The sequence below is a fragment of the Moschus berezovskii genome, chromosome 23 (assembly GCF_049115385.1).
Source record: "Moschus berezovskii isolate FMDL1 chromosome 23, NW_MosBer_1.0, whole genome shotgun sequence".
Classification (NCBI taxonomy): Eukaryota; Metazoa; Chordata; class Mammalia; order Artiodactyla; family Moschidae; genus Moschus; species Moschus berezovskii.
This window is the reverse complement of record NC_142482.1, coordinates 44136973-44161291: the sequence shown is the minus strand read 5'-3', so window position 1 is coordinate 44161291 and position 24319 is coordinate 44136973. Positions and strand designations below refer to the sequence as shown.

Sequence of the window (24319 nt, the reverse complement as noted above, 5' to 3'; positions counted from 1 at the left end):
AAAATGATGGAACCTGATGACCTAAACCAGAGGTCAGCAGGCTTTTTCTGTAAAGAGTCAAAAAGTAAATATTTTAGGCTTTCGGAGCCAAGAGGTAAAAAATGAGGGAATTGTTTACTTACATATAACAAGAGAGGAAACAGAATCTCACATTTTATATGGGCATAATTCAAAGTATAATAATTGAGCACTTTTTAATGGTAATACCAGTCCACTAAGGGACTTTTCTGGTGGCTCAAATGGTAAAGAATCTGCCTGCAATGCAGGAGACCCAGGTTCAATCCCTGAGTCAGGATGATCCCCTGGAGAAGGGAATGGCAATCCACTCCAATATTCTTGTCTGGAAAATTCCATGGACAGAGGAGCCTGGGGGCGATAGTCCATGGGGTCACAAAGTGTTAGACATGACTGAGTGACTAACACACACACAGTCTCCTAAGGAGAAGAATGGAATTCTTTTTCTTTGTGATAATATCTTGCTTAACTGGAGTTGAAGGTCAATGTTCCTTATCATCAAACTGATTGCAAATGCTCATCTGTAAAAACCATTGCCATCTTGCAGGCCGGGCAGAAACAGGTGGTGGGCTGTGTCTGGCCTACAGGCCATGGTTTGCTAACTCCTACTCAGGTCAAGGGGTGGGTAATGAGCTACTGACTTGCTATGTGCAGTTTTCAATGTTGCCCAGTAGCTTATAAAGGCATAAATGTCCGCCTTTTGGGTGTATCATTAATGTTAGGAAAACATGCAGGGCTTTTCCTGTCTCCTGCACTGTAGTTCACAACATAAACGACAAGATATGTTGCCTTTTCTCAAACAGAAGACAATGCTTCTGAGCCACCAGCGGTTGTCTTTCCAGGAGTGGGGAGGATCTGGGTTGACCGCTTTTCAGTCTGCCCTCCTACAACTGGGGCCATTTCTAGCCAGACCAGTCCTGTCCCCTTGTCCTAACTCTTTTTGAGTGGTACTCAATAAAGATTTGGTGATTAATTCACAGTGGATAGATCCTATTGATGTGTTTTCTATTCCATGAAATATAAATATTAATATTAAACAATTGAACTAATGTTTGTCTTCCTGTAAACACATGGGCTTCCCAGGTGGCTCAGTGGTAAAGAATTCACCTGCCAGTACAGGAGACACAGGAGACATGAGTTCAATTCCCGGGTCAGGAAGTTCCCCTGGAGGAAGAAATGGCAAGCCACTCCAGTATTCTTGCCTGGAAAATCCTATGGATAGAAGGAGCCTGGTGGGCTACAGTCCATGGGGTCGCAAAGAATCGGACATGACTGAGCATGCACTTAATTTATACGCAGATGACTATGCTTTTCTCCAGGAGGTTTTACCATTGAAAAATATCTTTAAACAGCAATGGAAGTAAAAACAAAGCAAAACACCACTAGAGGAAATGTTGTAGAGGCTTTGTTTAGAATCTTAATTACCATCCTAAAATGCTCTTAACATATACATAATGCAAGTTTCAATAAGTGTTATCTTTAAATTAGAAATGGTTTAATAAATATAGAAAGCCCAGCCTTTATCAAGTTACTTTTTAAAAAGTACTCTGTAAAGTGGTGATGGGGAGGCAGTAACTGGGTATGTTTACTGTAGGTAAATATTTACCCTGGAGAAAGGCCCTGCGTATTGTAAAGATAATGTTGAAGATATGATTCTTCACCTCCTGCATTCCTGACTAAGGCAAAGGGGACTCTCCACAAGAAAATTGCCGTAGATTATTTTAAAACTCTCAGAATTTTTAGAGGGAGACCAGATTGGTTAGTCACCACTACCACCCCCACCCCTCAAAAAAAAAAAGGTAAGAAATCATGTACTTATTCTGTGTGAAGGGGTTATTCTGAGCCCTGCCTTGGTCACATGGTGGAGGTCAGATAGCAAGCAGTCAGGTTTGTTAATTCATGAGACAGATGCACCTCTTGATTCCCAGGGAAGCATTTGTCGTGAGCAGTATCCATAGCTCTGCTCTCGTCAGCTTGTGTCTTTGTTGATCACAGGCCAAGAGTAGAAGAGGGAGATTGTATAGACTTGGGAGATTGGGACAGCTGAGAAAATCACAATGAAAAACTAACTGACATTAAGTTAGTAACGTAACTAACCAGTAAGCCCTTACTGGTTTCCCATGATCTCAGACATTATCTCCATTAACATTAAGCTATTTTGGGGGCAGGTGACTACCATCCCCCATCATCATCATCACTATAATTATCATCCTCTCCAAGTGGAAGAAGGGAAGTGAAACCTCTGAGGGGTTAGGTAACTTGCCTAAAGTCAAACTGCTATTAAGTTGACTTAGGTCTTTTGAGTACAGATATTTGGTTCTTTCAGCCATGCTACCTTCCCTCAGTTTGGAAATCTGACTAGTAAAAAACAAATCAAGGATTTACAAACATGGGTGGCTCTAGAATTTTTGTGTGTGAAGTACTCAGTACAGCCCTATGGCCAGAAAAGGGGTCTGTCCTTCTGTTGAAACTGTGTGCAGAACAAGCATATGGATTTTTACTCAGATTGTAGAGTGCAGGTCATTCAAAATAGCAATGTTTTCTGAAAAAGCTTTTTATCCTGCTTTATATTAAGACTCTAAATTATCATTTATTTTTTAGTCTTTAAAGATGCTAATGGTGATTAATAGGAGGCTGAGAAATGTCTCCTCTTGATAACCTTTGGCATGTAAATCAGAAGTTGAAGGGAAAGAAGTTGTTTTTCATAATATTTCAGTCCATATAATTTATCTCAAAGTGGTGAAAGGTGCCTTCTACAAATTCTTTCTGCATATTTGATTTTTTGACACACTTTTCTTCAAATGCCATTCTATCAGTTCATTGTGCTGTTACAAATAGCAAAGAAAATCCCACCATAAAACATGCTTTCATATTTACTCCCTCTCAGAATTTCCCGAATGCTAATTTCAAGAGAAAAAAAGTTATCTTCAACTGCTCAGCCAGCTGACTCAATCTGTGATCTGAAAGTCAAATTATTTTCTTCCTGTTTCTCAGCTCATTATTTCTTACACTGAATGGACAGTTTAGAATGACGTCAAGAGGCAGAAGAGACCAGCTGGTGTTCTCCTGTTGCTGTTTGAGTTGTAGAGTATAAATATTTAAACTTTTAACCAATGATCCAAAGACTAAGAAGGAAAGATCTGCAGTGAAAAGATGGCACTACAACTTCGTCACTTTCCAGAAAGCAGCAACTTGCACTTTCTTCTCTTTATTTAGAAATAATTATTTCACAGGGTTAAGCCTCCTAATACAGCAGAAGATCTTTTCTCTGTTTACCAGTTTATCTATTAATGACAATCTTTACAAAGCTTGACCCAGTGTTTTCTCTCTTCCTCAGTTGGAACTGGTTCAAAATCGGGAAAGGATTATGTCAAGGCTGTATATTGTCTCCGTGTCTATTTAACTTATATGCAGAGTACATCATGTGAAATTCAGGGCTGGATGAATCACAAACTGGAATCAAGATTGCGGGGAGAAATATCAACAACCTCAGATAGGCAGATGACGCTACCCTTATGGCAGAAAGTGAAGAGGAAATAAAAAGCCTCTTGATGAGAGTGAAAAAGGAGAGTCAAAAAGCTGGCTTAAAACTTAACATTCAGAAACGAAGATCATGGCATCCAGTCCCATTCACTTCATGGCAAATAGATGGGGAAACTGTGACAGATTTTATTTTCTTGGGCTCCAAAACCACTGCAGATGGTGACTGCAGCCACAAAATTAAAAGATTCTTGCTCCTTGGAAGAAGAGCTATGACAAAACCTAGACAGCATATTATTTTGCTGACAAAGGTCCATATGGTCAAAGTTAGATGGCCGAATGGTATCACTGACTCAATGGACATGAAGTTTGGTGTGTTGCAGTCTATGGGGTCACAAAGAGTTGGACACAACTGAGTGACTAAACAACAACAAATGGTTTTTCCAGTAATCCTCTACAGATGTGAGACCATAAGGAAGGATGAGTGCCAAAGAATTGATGCTTTCGAATTGTGACGCTGGAGAGGGCTCTTGAGAGTCCCTTGGACAAAAAGGAGATCAAACCAGTCAATCCTAAAAGAAATCAATCCTGAATATTCATTGAAACGACTGATGCTGAAGCTGAAGCTCCAATACTTTGGCCACCTGATGAGAAGAGCCAGCTCATTGGAAAAGACCCTGATGCTGGGAGAGGTTGAAGGCATGAGGAGAAGGGGGTGACCGAGGATGAGATGGTTGGATGGTATCAGCGACTCAATGGACATGAATTTGAGCAAGCTCTGGGAGTTGGTGATGGACAGGGAAGCCTGGTGTGCTGCAGTCCATGGGGTTGCAAAGAGTCGGATGCAACTTAGCAAATGAACAACAATTCGGAAAACAGACAAGTCACCCCGCCAAAAGTTCACATTTTCCTTACTTGTACAGTTAACACCTAAAATTTTTGCTTTGTATCCATAATTGATCTTAAATGTCTTCTGCCTGAAGCCTCTCTTTAGCAAGTTAAGACCTGAAAAGCAAAAGCTGTGGAAAGTCCACAGTGAAAGAATGACAATAGTATAAATTATCATGAATTTGCCTTCTGGAGTGAAGCTGGCTATTATACCTGCTTTGTGATCATTATCCCAGCATATATGTCAAAATATTTCTCTTAAAAATATCTAAAAGTGATCAAGTAAATTGTTCTGTTTTTCTTGAAGGGAAATTCTTGCTAGATGATGAGACAGGCTTTGTCTACACAGCACAAAGTGAAGTGGTTTTTCAGCTTATGATCCGGTTTGTCTATCAACAGGGATCGAACGCTTCAGATTCTTGCCAAATCCTTTTACTACGGATTGTACACATGCTGCATAATCATGACCCTTCTAGTCAGTCAGGCACATCCACATTTCGGCTCCCCAGAAACCAGCCGCCAACTCCAATTCAGCCTGGAACATTCAGTCAAGGAAGTACATGCATATTCAGTACCCTCCCAGCCCCTGCAGTGGGGTATTTTCATTTTCTTCTCTCTATTTTTGCTTGCCAGGACCAGTCACTATTATTTTTCCTTCTTCCCTGACCTTCAGGACTTGAAATAGTCATTTCAACTTGACTCAACTAATACCTTTTCCTTCTTTAAAATCTCTTCTAAAACCAACTGAATTGCAAACATTTTCATTCAATGTCACCACTGTTTGGTAAACAATTCATAGACAAAATTTAGCCATCGAAAAATAAATGAGAAGTGGAATAAGCCGATACTTGCTAAGCACAGGAAAACACATGAGGCGTAGGTAACTGGATACATCACATCTCTTTATAAAAAATATGTTGACTTCAGGAGTGAAGTAAATCTTATCAAGGAGCAAGGGCAATTCTCCCAATTTATTTCACTGCTTTGGTCATAACAACTATATGTTTCTTGTTTCTTTTTTTAACATTTTTCCCCTCACACAAACAGTGGGTATGCATATATTTGTATTTCAACTCAAGTCCCATAGAAGATATACTCAAGGCTATCTCATACCATTCCTGAAAAGACTTTACTGGCTGCTCATAAAATTATTAAATGAGCATTTTAAATACTTTATTTGTGATACTGGGCCCCTTTTTGGCTTTGGCCTGATCTAAGTAGGTCACCCAGAGGTCACTAGGGGCCATAATTCAAGGGATGGACTGGTGGCTAAGACAGCCTGCATAGCTTTAGTGCAATGTGCTATTTTAGTTTGTGTCCCTGAAATGACACCATCTCTTTGGCACCAGCCAAAGCAAGCTTCCTAGACATCTCTGGGAAGGGAATGTTTTGTAGTAATCCAAGGCATAGGTCACACAGGCATGAATTATTATGGGGAGGTCTGTGTCTGCTCTGGCCTCTGTGACAAATAAAGTAGGGAAAATGACTTCCAGCTGAAGCATTTCTCCAGGAACCCAAGAATGGAAGTTGATCCAGCGATCTAGCAAACTGCAAAAGCAAAGAGTGATCAACTTTTTCAACTCAGGAAACGAGGTCAGCCTATTCCTGCTCCCTCTTCAATCCCTTTCTTGGGTTTCATTTGAGAACCCCAGATATGAGTATTTTTAAAAAAGGACTAACATAGCCAAATTACAATTATTATAACTATGAAATGTGGCATAATCAAACAAAAAAGTCTAACTCTGTTTAGCCAAGGCCCATACATTTTATGTTCTCTTTCTCAACACTTTTCCCATAAAGGGTTTGACTAAACCAGCCTGAACTTTCAGAATCTATTGGTTTTGTACATAAACTTATTTAATCTCTTCTTCCTTCCTTTCTTCTTTCCTTCTTCCTTTTCTTCTTTCAATTTTGGAAAGGGAAAATGTAATTCAGTAAACAAAATCAAAACATGCCAGGTTTTGATCACAACAGGTTGCATAACTGTTAACCTATTAAAAATAATCTACTTTGGCTTCATAAGTAGTTTACAAAGAAAGACAAAGTGGGCATCTATTCTACTTACAATTCTCTTTTTGGCAAACTTTGCAATTTTCTTGCTCTCTATGAGCTGAAGTTACTTTTGAAAGGGAAAAAAAACAATGCTGGCTTAATTGGCTTGGGGAAAGGAGAGAGCTTTGGTTCAAAACTGTGTAGCATTTTTTTCCTAAGCATCTCTTGATCTCTTTAAGACCGACAAGCAGCTATCAGTCGAGTGGACTCCCTTCTGCCAGTTTATCTCCATCTGGGAGCATTCTCCTTTGGGGAGTTTGAAACAACCTCCCTAGATACTGTAATCCTATGCTGTGCTTCATTGTACCAGAACATCTGAAGGTCTGGCAAACACATGGCAGGTTCCAGTGGTCTTTCCAGAAGCAAGATCCTAACAGGCATGTAAGTGTCCAGGAAATATATGTCTGAGAAATACTTTGCACAGATGACTGTGAACTGGTGGTGGTTTTATTATTCTCATCACTGCACTTGACAACAGAGGGGTGAAAACAAAGGCAGGGAAAGCTTGTGGTTCTAAGGAAAGAAGAACTGCAACTTTGACTTGTGCCAAGGAGTAATTTTGGCTGCTGAGCTACTGGTAGACCACCACCACTTGAGGGACTGTTTCTTCCCACACACGAATCCTATTCTGTTCTTGAAAGCTGGCCAAGGGCCTCCACTGTGCACACTTTTTTTCCTATCATTATTATCACCATCATAATAGTTACAGTTATCATTACTATTATTATCCATCCAGTTCTTTCTACTAACATACACCAGACTGCCTGTCAAGAAGGCACAGTGACAAAACAGATGAAAGCCCTTTAATTTGATATGTTTGAAACAATAATGAGAAAGGAGCTCTCTAATTGCAATTATTGGTTTTTCAATAGCGTGGTAATCAAATCAATCATTCTCCCAGCAAAGAATACAGTCTACCTGATAGGAATCATTTTCTAAATAGCATGATGATGTTTGGAAAGCCAGCCTGTGTGTGCGTGTGTGTGTGTGTAAGAGAGAGAAAAAGAGGGAAGGAGAGAGAGAAACAAAAACTGAGGCTTCTAGTGGGTAGGTGGGTGACTGCTTCTCTCTCTCACTAACCATATGCAATTCTCTCCTAGAACAAGAGCAAAGTTACACACCAATGCTTCTTAATTACGTGAACTTTAACATTTTCTTTAACTACAGAGAACAAAAGCTGAAGCAAACAGGATCTCAGAAAAGCAGTTAAAAACATATTGTGAGCATAACTCATGGTTTTTTCTTCCCAGATCTTTCTGTGGTCCATAAATCTAAATGAATTATATATACTTTCAACCAAATGGACCAAAATCCTAAATTTGTGTTTCTTTAGGGGGAAAGGGTCCTTTAAAAGTGTATCCATTACCAGGAAATACAGTTGCCTTGGTAACAAGCTCCTAGGCCTCTTCCTTCCTTTATGTTAGAGGAAACTCATCGGACCAAAAGCTTTCTGCTTTCTTAGGATGTTTAAGTGAGCCAAAAGCATGGAGGAAACCTCCAAGCAGCTTGAATTCCTTTAGGTAGATGCCACTGTGCAGAAAAGATGATGTAATAGAATGCTGGAGCTTTTCAAATGAGATCTGAGAGAATCCGTAATCAACCCTCTTACTGTAGGTGAAGAATGAGGCGCAACATGGTTAAGCGACTTGCCTAAGCTCCCACATCTGCAGAACAGCAGGGCCAGGACTACAATCCAGGCTCCTAACCCCTTGTCCATTGGTGCTTCCACCCTATCATACCTCTGAAAAGTGGTTTCTAAACCAATTTTTCTGTGATAAGTCCTATTTTGAATATACTTGGAGAAGTGAATGGCAACCCACTCTAGTATTCTTGCCTGGGGAATTCCATGGACAGAGGAGTCTGAAGGGCTGATCAGACACTAGGTTAACCAGACAGGAGAAAAAAATCTCTGTATAGAATTCTTTTTATACATCGCTTTCTGACCTATTCTGCTGCTGCTGCTGCTGCTAAGTCACTTCAGTCGTGTCCGACTCTGTGTGACCCCACAGACGGCAGTCCACCAGGCTCTCCCGTCCCTGGGATTCTCCAGGCAAGAACACTGGAGTGGGTTGCCATTTCCTTCTCCAATGTGTGAAAGTGAAAAGTGAAAGTGAAGTCGCTCAGTCGTGTCTGACTCGTAGCGACGCCATGGACTGCAGCCTACCAGGCTCCTCCGTCCATGGGATTTTCTAGGCAAGAGTACTGGAGTGGCTTGCCATTGCCTTCTCCGCTGACCTATTCTAGGAACCCATTTTTGCGACTACAGAGTAGGAATTAGTGTTAATTGAGTGCTTAGCACCTTCTTAAATATTAATAATATTTAATCCACATCCCACCCTAGGGAGTTTGTAGTCCATTTTACAGTGAGTAAACTGAGGCACAGAGAGTGGAGTAACCAGCTTAAAATCACAGAGTAAATTAAGTGGCAGAGCTCAGGCAGTGTAGGTCTGGAGACGAAGCTCTTGACTAATGTCCTGCAGGGAGCTTACTTAAAATGAAGGAACTACCCAGACAAGCTTTCAATAAATAGGCAAACGTGATCCATGACTCCAAAAGCTGGATAAAAATACGCTAGATACAGGAATTGTAAGGATTCTCTCTCTAATCTGCAGAGATTAAGTTAAATGAGAAAATCAGTCTGGAAAAGTATAAAGTATGTCACCTGGGAAGCACCATGCAAATATTATGAATCTATTATGAAGTTAATCTGTACAACCCAATAGGTATTAGTGTTCCATCTCCCCACTGCGGAAACAGAGGTTTAGTTTAGCAATTACCTTGTTTAAATTACATAGGTAATAAGAAGCAAAATGAGAATTTGAATCGGAATCTTGTCTGACTCCCAGCTTGGCTCTTTACTGTGCCTGTTGAGGTTGAAATCATCACCTTGATAATCATGACTGCTCAGGAGAAAGATCTTACAGGCTCCTCAATTCCTGCTCTGTTGAGGTCTTAATTTTCAGAGTTCTCACATGCTCAGTCGTGTCTGACTCTTTGTGACTCCATGGGCTATAGCCCGCCAGGCTCCTCTGTTCATGGAATTTTTCAGGCAAGAATATTGGAATTGGTTGCCATTTCCTACTCCAGGGGCTCTTCCCAACTCAGGGATCGAACGTGTGTCTCTTGCCTCTCCTATATTGGTAGGCAGATTTTTTATCACTGTGCCACCTGGGAAGCCCTTCAGAGAGGGGCCACTTAATCTATCAGTTCAGTTCAGTCACTCAGTCGTGTCCGACTCTGCGACCCCATGGACTGCAGTATGCCAGGCTTCCCTGTCCATCACCAACTCCCGGAGCTTACTCCAGGAGTAAGCTCATGTCCATTGAGTTGGTGATGACATCCAACCATCTCATCCTCTGTCGTCCGCTTCTCCTCCCACTTTCAATCTTTCCCAGCATCAGGATCTTTACAAATGAGTCCGTCAGTTCGTCGCATCAGGTGGCCATAGTAATTTATAGTGCGGTGGCTGCATCTGTCGATAGGTGGCGCTCTTTAGCACTGTTGCCATTGGTAAGAGAAAAATCTCTTTGAGTCAAAGGAGAAATTGTGGCCTGGTGTTTTGAAGGTTGGGTAGATGACTACCAAATTGTCCCATTTAGGCTTATCTTCCTAGTTGTAAACATGTTCTAATTCCTGAAGGGGGTAAATATCTAAGTATGTATACACAGAGAAAACATCTGTAAGTAGAAGTGAAAGCTAAGGAATGGAGCCTAAGAGCAAGCTTCAAGTCAGAGTGGCTCTACCTGTCATCCAAGTAAAGCAATAGTCCGAGAATGTGGCAAACAGCAAGGAAGTTCGGGGAGATATTCTTTAAGCTGTCTTAAATTGTGATTAAAAAAAAAAAACCAATTATGGTTTTAAATATTTCTGAGGCTACAACACAGTAATGTAAAGACAGATATCAATAATGGTTGCATCCTAGATGATTATATTACTATGCTATACTCTTTCATTTGTCTTCAATAAACTTGAACTACTTGGGTAACTGAAAAATATTTTACCAGAGGTCCTTTTAAAAATTACTTGATAGGGTAATACCAGATATGGTTCTTGTGAATAAAAATGAATTTATGAGGTCCCTGAATCCAGATAACCACTCATGTGACAGTTCCAAATTCCTGAAAAGCTCTTGCCTGCAGCCCAATCTCATAAGCAGCATTTGAACCAAGGAATCTGTACATTACAAGGTCAGCCATTTCAGTTTGCAAACTTTAATGTCAAATTCCACCAGATGGGTTTACCTGGGGCAACCCAGGCAGTGCAGTGGGTGTCAGAAGCTAGTAAGGCTGTCACCTCCCAGCCTAGAAGAAGAGGAAAAGGGAGAGGCAACCTAGAGAGCTGGGGAGCTAGGGTGCCAGGAAAAGTGAGAGAGAGAAAGATCCAAAGGCAGAGAGAGAACAGAGGGAGCCACGGGTAGTGCAGAGCTAAGCAGCGTGGCACCATGGAGAACATTCACTGGTCCATTAGTCCAACCACTCCTGCTGTGTGCTGAGCAGGGAGACAGACTTCCTTCCCTTAAGGTATTAGACAAGAGAGCATAGAAGAGGAACAAGGGAATATCAGCACTATTTTCTACTCTAAACTGAAAATTTTGCCAGTTAAAACAAAAAATGCATTTGGAAGACCCATTAAATTCCTTTGTCCCCAGTTTTGCGCTGCACTCCTGGGGTGTCATCCCATCCGGGATGCTGTCAAAGTCCTCCAGTTCCTTACCCAAGTCGGTTCAAAGTTTCCAACAGTGTCAGAGCTAACCAAAGTCGATCAGAAAGACTCCTGCCAGAAAGACATGTTTACCTTCACCAAAAACATCATCCTCTTCATCCATCAGCAGCTCCTCGGGGTCCAGGTACTGCATCTTGGAGATGGCGGTCAGCGTTGCAGCCGGCACGTAGCCCCGGCAGCCACACTGGCCCCAGAGGCGGTTTCCCTTCCCCAGGTTGCCTAAGCGCCCCAAGAGGGCAGCTTCCGCCTCTGCCCTTGAGAAAGCAGCTTCATTCATATGAATAGGCTTGGAGAACCTTTTGAAGAATGCATTCCAGGTGGGGTGATTTTCACCACTGACAAGAAAGAATTTTCTCTCTCTCTTTTTTTTTTTTTGGAAGGGGGCTGCAGATCCGGTTGAAGCTGAACACAGATAACACTTCAAGTCTGAGGGCAATGAATTCTATTTTCTAGCAACAACTTTCATATTTTCTTAAAGAGGAAGGTAGGCATTTAACTTTCCAACTTGTGAATTTGAACACAATGGGTAGTGTTGAAAGAGAGGGGGTTCAGATTTCTCCTCTTTCAGTTTTGCTTCAGTGACAATTTACCTGGAAGGACAGCAAGCCTCTCTGTTAGACCCAGGCAGGCGTTTGGAGGGACAGAGCTTTTCTTTTACTCAGTAATAGTCGCAATTTTCTTTTTTTGTAACAAACCCTTTGCATTTGAGGATTAGACACTTTCCAAAACTTACACCAAATTTAATGCACATGTAGACTCTTATTGACTCAGTTCATCTTTGATCAATAAATAGGTAAATCGTTTGGATCAAAAAACTTCAATTTACTGATACTGACTCAGTCTGATACTTCAGACTTACCACTAAAGCAGAAAGTAGAAAATGTAACTCAGAAGGCAGTTCCTCTCAGAATAAGTAGTAACCGCTGAGCTGTCACGTGAGTACCAGTGGTTGGCATCACCATATGGAAACACCCAAAGTGTGCCAAATTCTACACTGCTGTTCAAACACAAATCTGAGTGAACTGCAACTTCACTAGGGGTTTCTCAGCCCTCTCCCCTCAGGTGTCAGAAGCTCGGAAAATGCAAATAGAGACGATGGTGGGGAGTTATTGGCCCAAAATATTTATTTCTGGCAATTCCGTTTACTGAGTAGGGTTTTAAAAATATGTACATATATATTAACAGACTTTGTTTTCTAGAGCAGTTTTAGGTTCATAGCAAAATGGAGAGGAAGTAATAGCAATTTCCCACAATCCCCTGCTTCCCCCCACACATACCCCACCTCATTATCAAACCCCACCCCACCTCCACCACTCCCCATCCCTCTCCCTCCCAGAGTGGTACAGTGTGTTACAACTGATGAACCTACACTAGCACATCATTATCATCCAGAGTCCAAGCTTTACAAGAGCCCAGGGTTCATTCTTGGTGTTGTATATACACTATGGGCTTGAACAGATATATAATGATATGTATCCACCATTATAGTCTCATACAAATTAGCTTTTCTGCCCTAAAAATCCTCTTGCTTTGCCTATTTATTCGTCCCTACCACAACCCCTGGCAACCATTGATGTTTTTACTGCCTCCATAGTTCTGCCTGTTCCAGAATGTCATAGCTGGAATCATATACAAAATGTAGACTTTTCAAATTGGCTTCTTTCACCAAGTTGTTGTTCAGTCACTAAGTCATGTCTGATTCTTTGCGACCCCATGAACTGCAGCACAGCAGGCTTCCCTGTGCTACACTATATCCCTGAGTTTGCTCAAACTCATGTCCATTGAGTAGCTGATGCCATCCAGCCATCTCATTCTCTGATGCCCCCTTCTCATCTTGCCCTCAATCTTTCCCAGCATCAGGGTCTTTTCCAATGAGTCTGCTCTTCACATCCAGTGGCCAGAGTATTGGAGCTTCAGCATCAGTCCTTCCAACGAATATTCAGGGTTCATTTCCTTTAGGATTGACTGGTTTGATCTCCTTGCTGTCTAAGAGACTCTCAAGAGTCTTCTCCAGCACCACAATATGAAAGCATCAGTTCTTTGGCACTCAGCCTTCTTTATGGTCCAACTCTCACATCTGTACATGACTACTGGAAAAACCATAGCTTTGACTATAAGGACCTTTGTTGGCAAAGTGATGTCTCTGCTTCTTAATACACTGTCTATGTTTGTCATAGTAGTATGTAAGTTTCCTCCTTGTCTTTTCACAGCTTGATAGCTCGTTTCTTCTTGAAAGTGAAAGTGAAAGTCGCTCAGTCTTGTCCAACTCTTTGCGACCCCATGGACTTATACAGTCCATGGAATTCTCCAGGCCAGAATACTGGAGTAGGTAGCTCTTCCCTTCTCAGGGATTTTCCTAACCCAGAGATTGAACCCAGGTCTCCAGCATTACAGGTGGATTCTTTATCAGCTGAGCCACCAGGGAAGCCCAAGAATACTAGAGTGGATAGCTTACCCCTTCTCCAGTGGATCTTCTTGACCCAGGAGTCGAACTGGTGTCTTCTGAATTGCAGGCAGATTCTTTAGCAGCTGAGCTACCAGGGAATCCCTCCTTTCTTAAGATTGAATAATATTCCATTGTTGATGTAACATAGCTTATTTATCTATTCACCTACAGAAGGATACCTTGGTTGCTTCCAAGTTTGGGCAATTATGAACAAAGCTGATATAAACATCTATGTGCAGGTTTTTGTGTGGACATAAATTTTCAACTCCTCTGAGTGCATAAAAAGGAGTGGGATTACTTATTGTATGGTAAGTGACTTCCCAGGTGGCGCTAGTGGTAAAGAACCCGCCTGCCTATGCAGGAGACATAAGAGACGTGAGTTTGATACCTGGGTCAGGAAGATCCCTTGGAGAAGGAAACGCAACCCACCCCAGTACTCTTGCCTGGAGAATCCCATGGACTGAGGAGCCTAGCAGGCTCCGTAGGGATGCAAAGAGTCAGACACAGCATAGCATAGCACTATGGTAAAAGTATGTTAAGTTTTGCATGAAACTGCCAAATTGTCTTCCAAAGTCTCAGTGCCATTTTGGATTCCCATCACTAAAGATTTGCTAAAGGAAGTTTCCGTTGCTCCACACCCTTTGAGCACCAGCAGTGGGTTTTCAAAGAGAGTATGTAGCCTGGGGCCTGTAGGAACCTCTAACTGAGCTCAACCAGGGCTGGGACCATCTGTGGGGTGAGTTTGGAAATCGTGAGTGTTTTGGGATGCACAATGACTGGGGTGTGGCTGATATTTAATGTCTTGGTAACCTTTCTGCAACGCATGGGATAGTGGCTTGAGAGGAAGGACTGTCCAGCTCTAAATGCCAATAATACCCCTCCACCTTGAGAACTACCCTGAGAGGCAGATAGATGGAGCTGAAGTCTTTCTCTAGATCACCTCTGCTCCCTTTCTTCCTAACCCTTCCACCACATCCCCCACCCCAATTCCCATTCAAATGACTTTTCTGGTCAACGATTGTGATTAATTACCTAAATTACATTAATGGGCTTGAATTGGAAGATGGTGAAGTCACTATGGAATACAGTATGGGGGTTCCTCAAAAAATTAAAAAATAGAATTACCATATGATTCAGCAAGCCCAATCCTGGGCATACACCGCACCCCACCGCCCAAATTTGAAAGCAAGATCTTGAATTGATGCTTGTATTGACATGTTCATTGCAGCACTATTCACAATAGCCAAGATATGAAAGTAATCTAAATGGCCATTAATGGATGAATGGATTACGAAAATGTGGCATATACATACAGTGGAATATTATTCCCTTAAAAAAGAAGGAAATCCTGTTATAGGCTATAAAATGAATGAACCTTGAGGACATTTTGCTAAATAAAATAAGCCAATCACAAAAATACCAGTATTGTATGGTTCTCTTTATTCAACACACCTAAAGGAGTCAAATTCATAGAACAGCAAGTAGAATGGTAGTTGCCAGGGGCTGGGGGGAGAGGAAAATGGGAAGTTGTTCAATGGATATAGTTTTAGTCATGCAAGATGAAAAAGTTCTAGAGATCTGTTGCACAATGGTGTGCATATTGTGGACTTAAAATGTGGACTTAAAAATTGTTATGTCATATGTGTTTTTTTTTTAACTATATCCAAAAAATGGTCCCAAATGTAGGAAATCTGCATGTAAACCAGAGCTCCATTTATTGTGGCTGGGATAGGAGGACAGGTTTCAGTTTTGATGATCACTACATTTCTCACCCATTGTCCTATGTCCTTTAATCTGTGCAACCTCACAAGGTGGATGCTATTTTCTTGTTTTACAGATGAAGCAATCTGCTTCATCTGTAAGCTTCAGTTCAGTTCAATTCAGTTGCTCAGTTGTGTCCGACTCTTTTCAACCCCATGAATCACAGCACGCCAGGATTCCCTGTCCATCACCAATTCCCGGAGTTCACTCAACTTCATGTCCATCGAGTCGGTGATGCCATCCAGCCATCTCATTCTCTGTCATCCCCTTCTCCTCCTGCCCCCAATCCCTTCCAGCATCTGTAAGCTTAGGAAAGCTTAAATAACTTTCCTAAAAAGCCTCTTGATAAAAGTGAAAGAGGAGAGTGAAAAGGTTGGCTTGAAGCTCAACATTCAGAAAACAAAGATCATGGCATCTGGTCCCATCACTTCATGGGAAATAGATGGGAAAACAGTGGAAACAGTGTCAGACTTTATTTTTTGGGGCTCCAAAATCACTGCGGATGCTGATTGCAGCCAGGAAATTAAAATACGCTTACTCCTTGGAAGGAAAGTTATGACCAACCTAGATAGTATATTAAAAAGCAGAGACATTACTGTGCCAACAAAGGTCTGTCTAGTCAAGGCTATGGTTTTTCCAGTGGTCATGTATGGATGTGAGAGTTGGACTGTGAAGAAAGCTGATGGCCAAAGAATTGATGCTTTTGAACTGTGGTGCTGGAGAAGACTCTTGAGAGTCCCTTGGACTGCAAGGAGATCCAACCAGTCCATTCTAAAGGAGATCAATCCTGGGTGTTCATTGGAAGGACTGATGCTAAAGCTGAAACTCCAATACTTTGGCCACCTCATGCGACGAGTTGACTCACTGGAAAAGACTCTGATGCTGGGAAGGATTGGGGGCAGGAGGAGAAGGGGACGACAGAGAATGAGATGGCAGGATGGCATCACCGACTCGATGGACATGAGTTTGAGTGAACTCCAGGAGTTGGTGATGGACAGGGAGGCCTGGCGTGCTGTGATTCATGGGGTCGCAAAGAATCGGTCACAACTGAGCGACTGAACTCAACTGGACTGAATTGAACTGAACTTATCTGAAAGAGCACGTAGCTAAGTGAGTGGCAGACTGGACTAACTCTGAAGCTCATTCCATTGCCTCTCGTCTAAACAGCTTTATGGAGTGACTGACAATGATCTGGGTCACCAAGGCATCCGCGTGGCTCTTGGGGATCTGCATCACCTCCATTTTCTCCCACCTCAGAACCAGCAGGTTACCACAGCAACCCTGGGGTCCCCAGCCATTCTACTTCGGCAAGTTGAGCATAATCTCTCTAAGCCTATCTCCTCATCTTCAGATGGAGAAAATAATATCTCCTTGTTATGCGTTTAACTGTGTCCTCCCCTCCTACCCACAACCGAAATCCATATGTTGAAGTTCTTAACCCCAGTACCTCAGAATGTGACCTTATTTGAAAATAGGATAATTGTAGATGTAACTGGTGAACATGAAGTAATACTTGAATTGGATGGCCCCCCTAAAAATCCAACTGTTCTTATAAAAAGGGAGGATTTGGACACAGACAGGCACACAGAGGAAACACCATGTGAAGATGAAGGCAGAGATCCAGAAGTCAAGGAATGCCAAAGATTGCCAGCAAACCACCAGAAGCTATGGAACAGGCTCTCCCTGCCTCCCTCAGAAGGAACTAGCCCTGATGACACCTTGATCTCAGACTTCTAGCTTCCAAAACTATGAAACAATAAATTTCGGTTATGTAAGCCACCCAGCTTGGGGTGCTTTGTCATGGCAGCCGTAGCAAGCTAACACACTTCCTCATTTGGCTTGTTTTGAGGATTGCAAAGGATAATTCATGTAAAGGAACTGACATAGCACATACACATACCCATTTGTAATTATCCAACTTAAATCTCTCACTGGGCACCTTAGGGCCATTCCTCTGGCTGAGGCCTCAGTGGGGATAGGAAGTGAGTAGCCACCATGTTTGATACAAAATCTCAATAGCCCTTTGGATAGTCTCCTCAATCTTTTCTTCTCCAGTTCAGACATTTGAAAAAGACAGCTAACAGTCTCAAAGAACAAGCCACAGATGCCACTGAGAAGGCCTTGAGAGCACTGTGTTAGAAAACATGTTCCTTGTTCCCAAAGTTCATGCTCCCCTTAGAGAGAGGTATATATGCATGAGGTGTTGGCTAAGGAGGAAAATGAATGGCCTACAGATGCATGCAGCCACACGAATCCATTTCAAAAACGTCACGTTGACTAAGAAAGCCTCATAAAAATATAAATATGAATCTACTTATATAAATGACAAAAATGGCAAAATGAAAAAATATATAACAGCTAAACTGACAAAAACAGATTAACAGGAGAAGAGGCATACAGATTTTATTAATATTTGTATAATGCCTGGGGAATTCATAAGAAAAAACTTAAAATCCCAAAGAAGTGGTTAGATTTGGGGTCTATATACTATTTTAACAAAGAGTGATAAGTTGTGGAGAAGCAACTAGAAGAAAGAAGTCCAGACAAAGGAAGGCAAGGAGGTTGGAGCTCCTAGGGGAGGTGAACTGTGAGAAAGAGACTAGGAAATGTATGATAGATATGTGTGTGTGCAAGCTTAGTTGCTCAGTTGTGTCCAACTCTTTACAACCCTTTGGACTATAGTCCACCAGGCTCCTCTGTCTATAGGATTTCTCAGGCAAGAACACTAGAGTGGGTTGCTATTTCCTCCTCCAGGGGATCTTTCCTACCCAGAGATCGAACTGGCATCTCCTGTGTCTCCTGCATTGCAGACAGATTCTTTACCCGTGGATTGCTTACTAAGATATGCTATGTGGGCTCATCTCATCTCTGATGATAAAAGTGACCTTCAGTTAATGAAGAGTCATTTTCCTTTTCCTGCTATAGAAGAGGGAACCACCTTTACAAAGGGAAATTTATGCCCTGTTTTTAGGCAGAATGGGAGAAAACTCTGCTTTCTGTGTCTGCTATTTCTGAATTGCCTTCAGCTAAAAATAACTTTTTTAGGGTTTCCTAGGTGGTGTTGGTGCTTCCTTGGTGGCTCGGATGGTAAAGAATCGGCCTACAATGCAAGAGACCTGGGTTTGATCTCTGAGTTGGGAAGATCCCCTGGAGGATGGCATGGCAACCCACTCCAGTATTCTTGCCAGGAGAATCCCCATGGACAGAGGAGCCTGGCGGGCTATAGTCCATGGGGTCTCAAACAGTTGGACATGACTGAGTGACTAAGCACAGCACAGCACAGGTGGCATTAGTGGTATAGGACCCGTCTGCCAATGCAGGAGACATAAGAGACTTGGGTTCCATCCCTGGGTTGGGAAGATCCCCTGGAGGAGGGCACGGCAACCCAGTCCAGTATTCTTGCCTGGAGAATTCCATGGACAGAGGAGCCTGGCGGGCTACCGTCTATAGAGTCACAAAGAGTCGAACAAGACTGAAGTGACCTAACACACACGTATGTGGAAATAATCCTCATGCCAATGTGGCATATTTTGGAGCAATCTATTCTGATCCCCTTCAAATCCATCCTGGGAAAAAAGACTGAGGCTCAGGAAACTCAGTGTTCAGGGCTGGTCAATTTACTGAGGTGTAGACTCTAGTACTCTTGGCTGGAAAATCCCATGGACAGAGGAGCCTGTAAGGCCACGACTGAGCGACTTCACTTTCACTTTTCACTTACATGCATTGGAGAAGGAAATGGCAACCCACTCCAGTGTTCTTGCCTGGAGAATCCCAGGGACGGGGGAGCCTGGTGGGCTGCCGTCTATGGGGTCGCACGGAGTCGGACACAATTGAAGTGACTTAGCAGCAGCAGCAGCAGGTTATAGAGAGTGACTTTGACTAAACAGTGAGAGGTGAGTCTGGAACAACAACCAAAGGACCTTGCATTTCAGTGGCTGAGGCAAACAGCTCTGATAATTGGATTTGAGGAAGAGAACGAAAGTGAGGATGAAGCTGACTTTCATAGTGTGAATCCTGTGAGCCAACTATTCTAATCAAGTCTGATTTGTGACAGCCTGGGCTAAGTTTAACAACAGAACGCAGAACATGGCAAAGCTTTTATACTCTGAGCAATTGGTATCTACCTTGTGCTGTACCAGGTATGCAAATATCAAGGTCTTGCCCTTGCTTTGAGACACTCTACTTGCCCATTTCTGTGTTCATTCATTTACTCCTTCATTCATTAAATCATTCATCCATTTATCTATTTGAAAAATTGATAATGAACATCTACTGTATTTTAGGCACAGTGGGAAACATTTAAGTAAATGCATAAATGTGTGTTGTACTGAACATGCGAAAATCAACATGTTATAAGATATTATTTTGTAGTATAAGAATTTAAGTTATAATGATTGGCTATTTACTAAACATTTCTGCATGATTTGCTGTTTTAGAAAAAATGACCACGTGTGAAGTGCTTAAAGGAGGAAGTCACACTGATGGGAAGATGTCATCATCCAATGTGAGCTTTCATTTCAATACAGGATGAGCTTCACAATCTTCTCTCTGTACCCACTTCTGGAGAATTTCCCACTCCTCCAGAAGGTATTTCTAAATATTTAATTTTCAGGTACAAAAACTTCAGAGCAGGGAGGAATCTGAAATAATTAGGCGTCTTAGAAACAGAAAGGAGAATAAGGTATGAGAGAGGAATTGAAACTGTGAGGAGAGTTTGGAATCAAGAAAGAAAAAGAAGGTGAAAAACCCACAGAGCCAGAAATAATCTTATCACTGGGTAACTTTGACTATAAAAATGCACATAAAATGTGCCTAACTGCAGGATGCCATGGACAAGGAGCTGGGACTAAAGAAACATGGTTTTAACGATATTCCTATTTTCATGTTGCAAGAGAGTATGTATACCCACCTCGTTGGATGATATTCCTCCCAGAGGCTTCCAAGTCTTCCTGTTCACCTTTCCCAGTTTTAGGGGTATCTCTCAATTGTAGGAGCCACACTCAAGGTTGCTTACTACAGATGCTGGGCAAGTCTGAAGGACAGGCTGAATGAAATTCTGGATGGATTTGCCTTCCCCAGCTCTGTTGTAGCCTTGAAAACCAAGAGCCTACAATACAGTGCAAACCAGCAGACGGGCAGTCATTGGAGTGGTTAGGGAATGGGCTTCGAGCTTCTTTAAAGCCCCTTTCTCAGAAAATTGTCATGATTTGACCTGTCTGTTGGGTTCCTGGAAGACTCCATTGACAAGACTGTCTTTAATTTGACTCAGAGTTGCCCAGAGTGAACAACCTCTTTCCTGGGTCTGTTTGTTGAAAACAATCAGAGACAACTGGGAAATAATTAAGCAGCCCAACGTGGTGGAAAGAACTGTGGGAAAACAGTAGGTGAACCAAAATCTTAAGGGAAAAAAAAGCTGAGGAAATAAACGGCTATAGGGGACTTGAAAAGCTCTGACGTATTCCTGGGAATCCAGAAGACCAAACATGTGTAGGGCTGAATACGTGACCAGGCTATGCACATGCTAAGAAAAGACTTCCAAAAGCCAAAAACAGTCACCCCTGACTTATCTTGAGGCTCTGAAGAAGCAGGAAGGAAATGTTAAGGCACAGTTATAAGGTACCTAGATGAGAGTTTGAGAGTATATCCCGGCTTACACACAATCACCTGGCAAAAGCTAAGACTTAATTGGTTTCAAGCATTTAAAAAATTCTCTGTCCAACATTAGCTGACTTCTAAGTAACTAAGCAGAGATTTCAGTGGCTACAAATAACAAAGAATACAGACTGTACAGAACTAGTTCAGAAAAGTCATTAAACAACAATAAAACCCTTACGGGATTTCTCTGGTGGCTAAGACTCTGCTCTCTTAATGAAAGTCCAGGTCCAAGCCCTGGTTAGGGAACTAGAACCCACATATGCAGCTAAGACCTGGTGCAGCCAAATACATAAATATTTTTTGAAAAAAATACCCTAGGGAAGGGGGAGAATCTGATTTCCAGAGTTCCCATGTAATATTAACTAAATTGTCCAGTTTTAAACAAAAAATTGAGACATGCAAAGAAATAAGAAATTATGAGCCACCACACAAATCAAAATAAAACCTATCACCAGAAACTGTCCCTGAAGAAGCCCAGGTATTAGACTTACTAGGACAAGGACTTTAAATCATCTATACAAAATGCATTTAAAGAACCAAAGGAAATTAAACATGGGAAGAAAGTCTCACAATGGAAAATATCAACAAGAAGATAGAGATTATCTGAAGAAAACAAAAACATTAACTCAAAAACCATATATGTAACTGCATGTTCATTGCTGTGCTATTTATAATAGTTGAGATATGGGAACAACTTTAATGCCCATCAGTGGACAAATGGATAAAGTAAATGTGGTTTATATACACAATGGAATACTACTCATCCATAAAAAGAATGAAATCTTGTAATTTTCAAGAACATGGATGAGCCTAGAGGGTGTAGTATCTTAAGTGAAACAAGTCAGGCAGAGAAAGGCAAATATTGTATGATTTCACTTAAATGAAATCTAAATTTCACTTATATGGAATCTAAAGAACAAAACAAATGAACAAACAAAATAAAACAGAAACACTCATAGATACAGGGAACAAACTAGTGATTGCCAGAAGCGGGCAGTTGGAGTCAGGGGAATGGGCAAAATAGGTGAAGGGGATTAAGAAGCACACACTTCCAGTTATAAAGATAAATAAGGCATGGGGATGTAATATACAGAAAAGGAAATACACTCAGTAATATCATAATAACTTAAAGTGGTGACAGATGATAACTAGATTATAGTGGTAATCATCTCACAATGTATATAAATGTCGACTACGTTATATACCTGAAATTAACATAACATCGTATATCAATTGTACCTCAGACTCTTGAGAGTCCCTTGGACTGCAAGGAGATCCAACCAGTCCATTCTAAAGGAGATCAATCCTGGGTGTTCATTGGAAGGACTGATGCTAAAGCTGAAACTCCAATACTTTGGCCACCTCATGCGACGAGTTGACTCACTGGAAAAGACTCTGATGCTGGGAAGGATTGGGGGCAGGAGAAGGGGACGACAGAGAATGAGATGGCTGGATGGCATCACCGACTCGATGGATGAGATAAGTATACTTCTGGGACTTCTGTGGTGACGCAGTTGATAAGACACCTGCCAATGAAGGGGACATGGGTTTGATCTCTGGTCCAGGAAGATCCCATATGCGGTGGAACAGCTAAGCCCATGCACACAACAACTGAGCCCGCGCTCTAAAGCCTGTGCTCCGCAACAAGAGAAGCCAGTGCCATGAGAAGCCTGTGCACTGCCAACTAGAGAAAAGCCCTGGGGCAGCAACGAAGACCCAGCACAGCCATAAATAAATAATAATTGAAAGAGTCCTTCTAGAATATTGATTTATCCTACCTGCCTAACTTATATACTGAGCTAAGATACTAATGACCTTAAACTAGAAATTCTTTTTTAAAAAGCCTAATCGGCTATATACCAATACAAAACGTTTTTGGTGCTAAAAAAATAAAAAGTCTGGTATGTTAACGATCATCTAAATTACATGGCTGTGTATAAATGACATCATTTGTAACTTTTAAAACTAATAACATCTTTTAGATATATGAAGGTATACAGTTTTCTGAAATGTACTTTGGGTTTTCAAGTTCTGCCATGAGTAGAGGAGGCGTCGAGGACCCAGGAAAGCTATGGAATCTGGAGCGCATGGCGTCTGGGCATCTGCAGAGGGAGGGCCCGGGAGCTCCATTCATTTGCATGCACTGTTTTTGTGGGCTGTGACCCATTCATCATCTCCTGACTGGTTTCTTTTTAGCCTCAGAATTTCTTCTCCTCTGGGATAGCAACAAATATAAGGAGCTGAAATTTGGGACTTGCTGAATTCTGATTTTGGCCAAATGTGTTTGAAAACTCTTCCCAGTGTGGCTTCCCTTTAATAGATGTGTCTCCATGACCTCTGATTATACAGAAGACAGGGAAACAATCTGGGAAAGAGTTCTTTCAAAAACCACACTGAAGGAAGGAGAGGGAAAGAAAAGGAAAGCGTGACGCTGAGGGAAGAATATTTTTCTTTGGGGAGGAAAGTACCTCCAGATTGTATCCTTTTTTTTTTTTTTTTTAAGGTTCTGTGGGAGGATACCCAAAACACTCCTTGATTTGAAATGTCAGCCCTCTTGAATTTCAGAAACCTGGCTCTGGGTGCTATATGAACACTACAGGGCAGAAGCAGGCCCTGGACAAGCCCTTGGCAAACTGAAACTGATTCCCAGGTTCCTGACTCTCCTTAGATGAGCTTCAGACCTGCTTTGTAAGCCACCCAGAAAGACCTAAATGAATTGAAGCATTTGGATGAAGAAAATAGAGGATCATGGACGAAAAAATCACTACTCCTCCTTTGTTTCCTAGCAGGCTCCTTCCTCCTTTAGTGTTTTGTTTTGAAGTGTAAATCACAATTGAGAGGATCAGTGAAAACAAAGCCTGGTACAAGGAAAGACAATCAGTGAGTCTGTCTACTGAATAAGGGTGCAGTCCTGCGCAGGAGGGACAAAGTTCCCATTTTCTAACTCTTTTTCATTGACTATTCTAAAGCCTTTGACTGTGTGGATCACAACAAACTATGGAAGATTCTTAAAGAGATGGGAATCCCAGACCACCTTACGTGCCTCCTGAGAAACCTGTATGCAGGTCAAGAAGCAACAGAACTGGACATGGAACAACGGACTAGTTCCAAATTGGGAAAGGAGTACATCAAGGCTGTATACTGTCACCCTGCTTATTTAACATATATGTAGAGTGCATCATGCGAAATGCCGGGCTGGATGAATCACAAGCTGGAATCAGGACTGCCAGGAGAAATATCAGTAACCTCAGATGTGCAGATGACACCATCCAAATGGCAGAAATCGAAGAGGAACTAAAG

General features: G+C 41.8%; 1 protein-coding gene and 1 long non-coding RNA gene across 4 annotated transcripts in view; one reads left to right on the top strand and one right to left on the bottom strand.

The window, feature by feature from the left end:
• The window catches only part of RIPOR2 (RHO family interacting cell polarization regulator 2), a 214531-nt gene that overhangs the window by 98032 nt on the left and 92180 nt on the right, over positions 1–24319 (bottom strand). The window contains exon 1 of one of the 3 annotated variants that reach the window (XM_055405865.2): positions 11230–11388. The exons of the other annotated variants lie outside the window; for them this stretch is intronic. Coding sequence (XP_055261840.2) covers positions 11230–11290 — 61 coding nt within the window. The 5' untranslated portion in view covers positions 11291–11388. Of the gene's footprint in view, positions 1–11229; positions 11389–24319 lie in introns of those variants that run through there. 3 annotated transcript variants of the gene reach the window in all.
• Positions 19050–22772, top strand: LOC129543069 (uncharacterized). The gene is made up of 2 exons (XR_008683228.2): positions 19050–19503; positions 19801–22772. It is a non-coding gene; the product is annotated as an uncharacterized LOC129543069 (long non-coding RNA).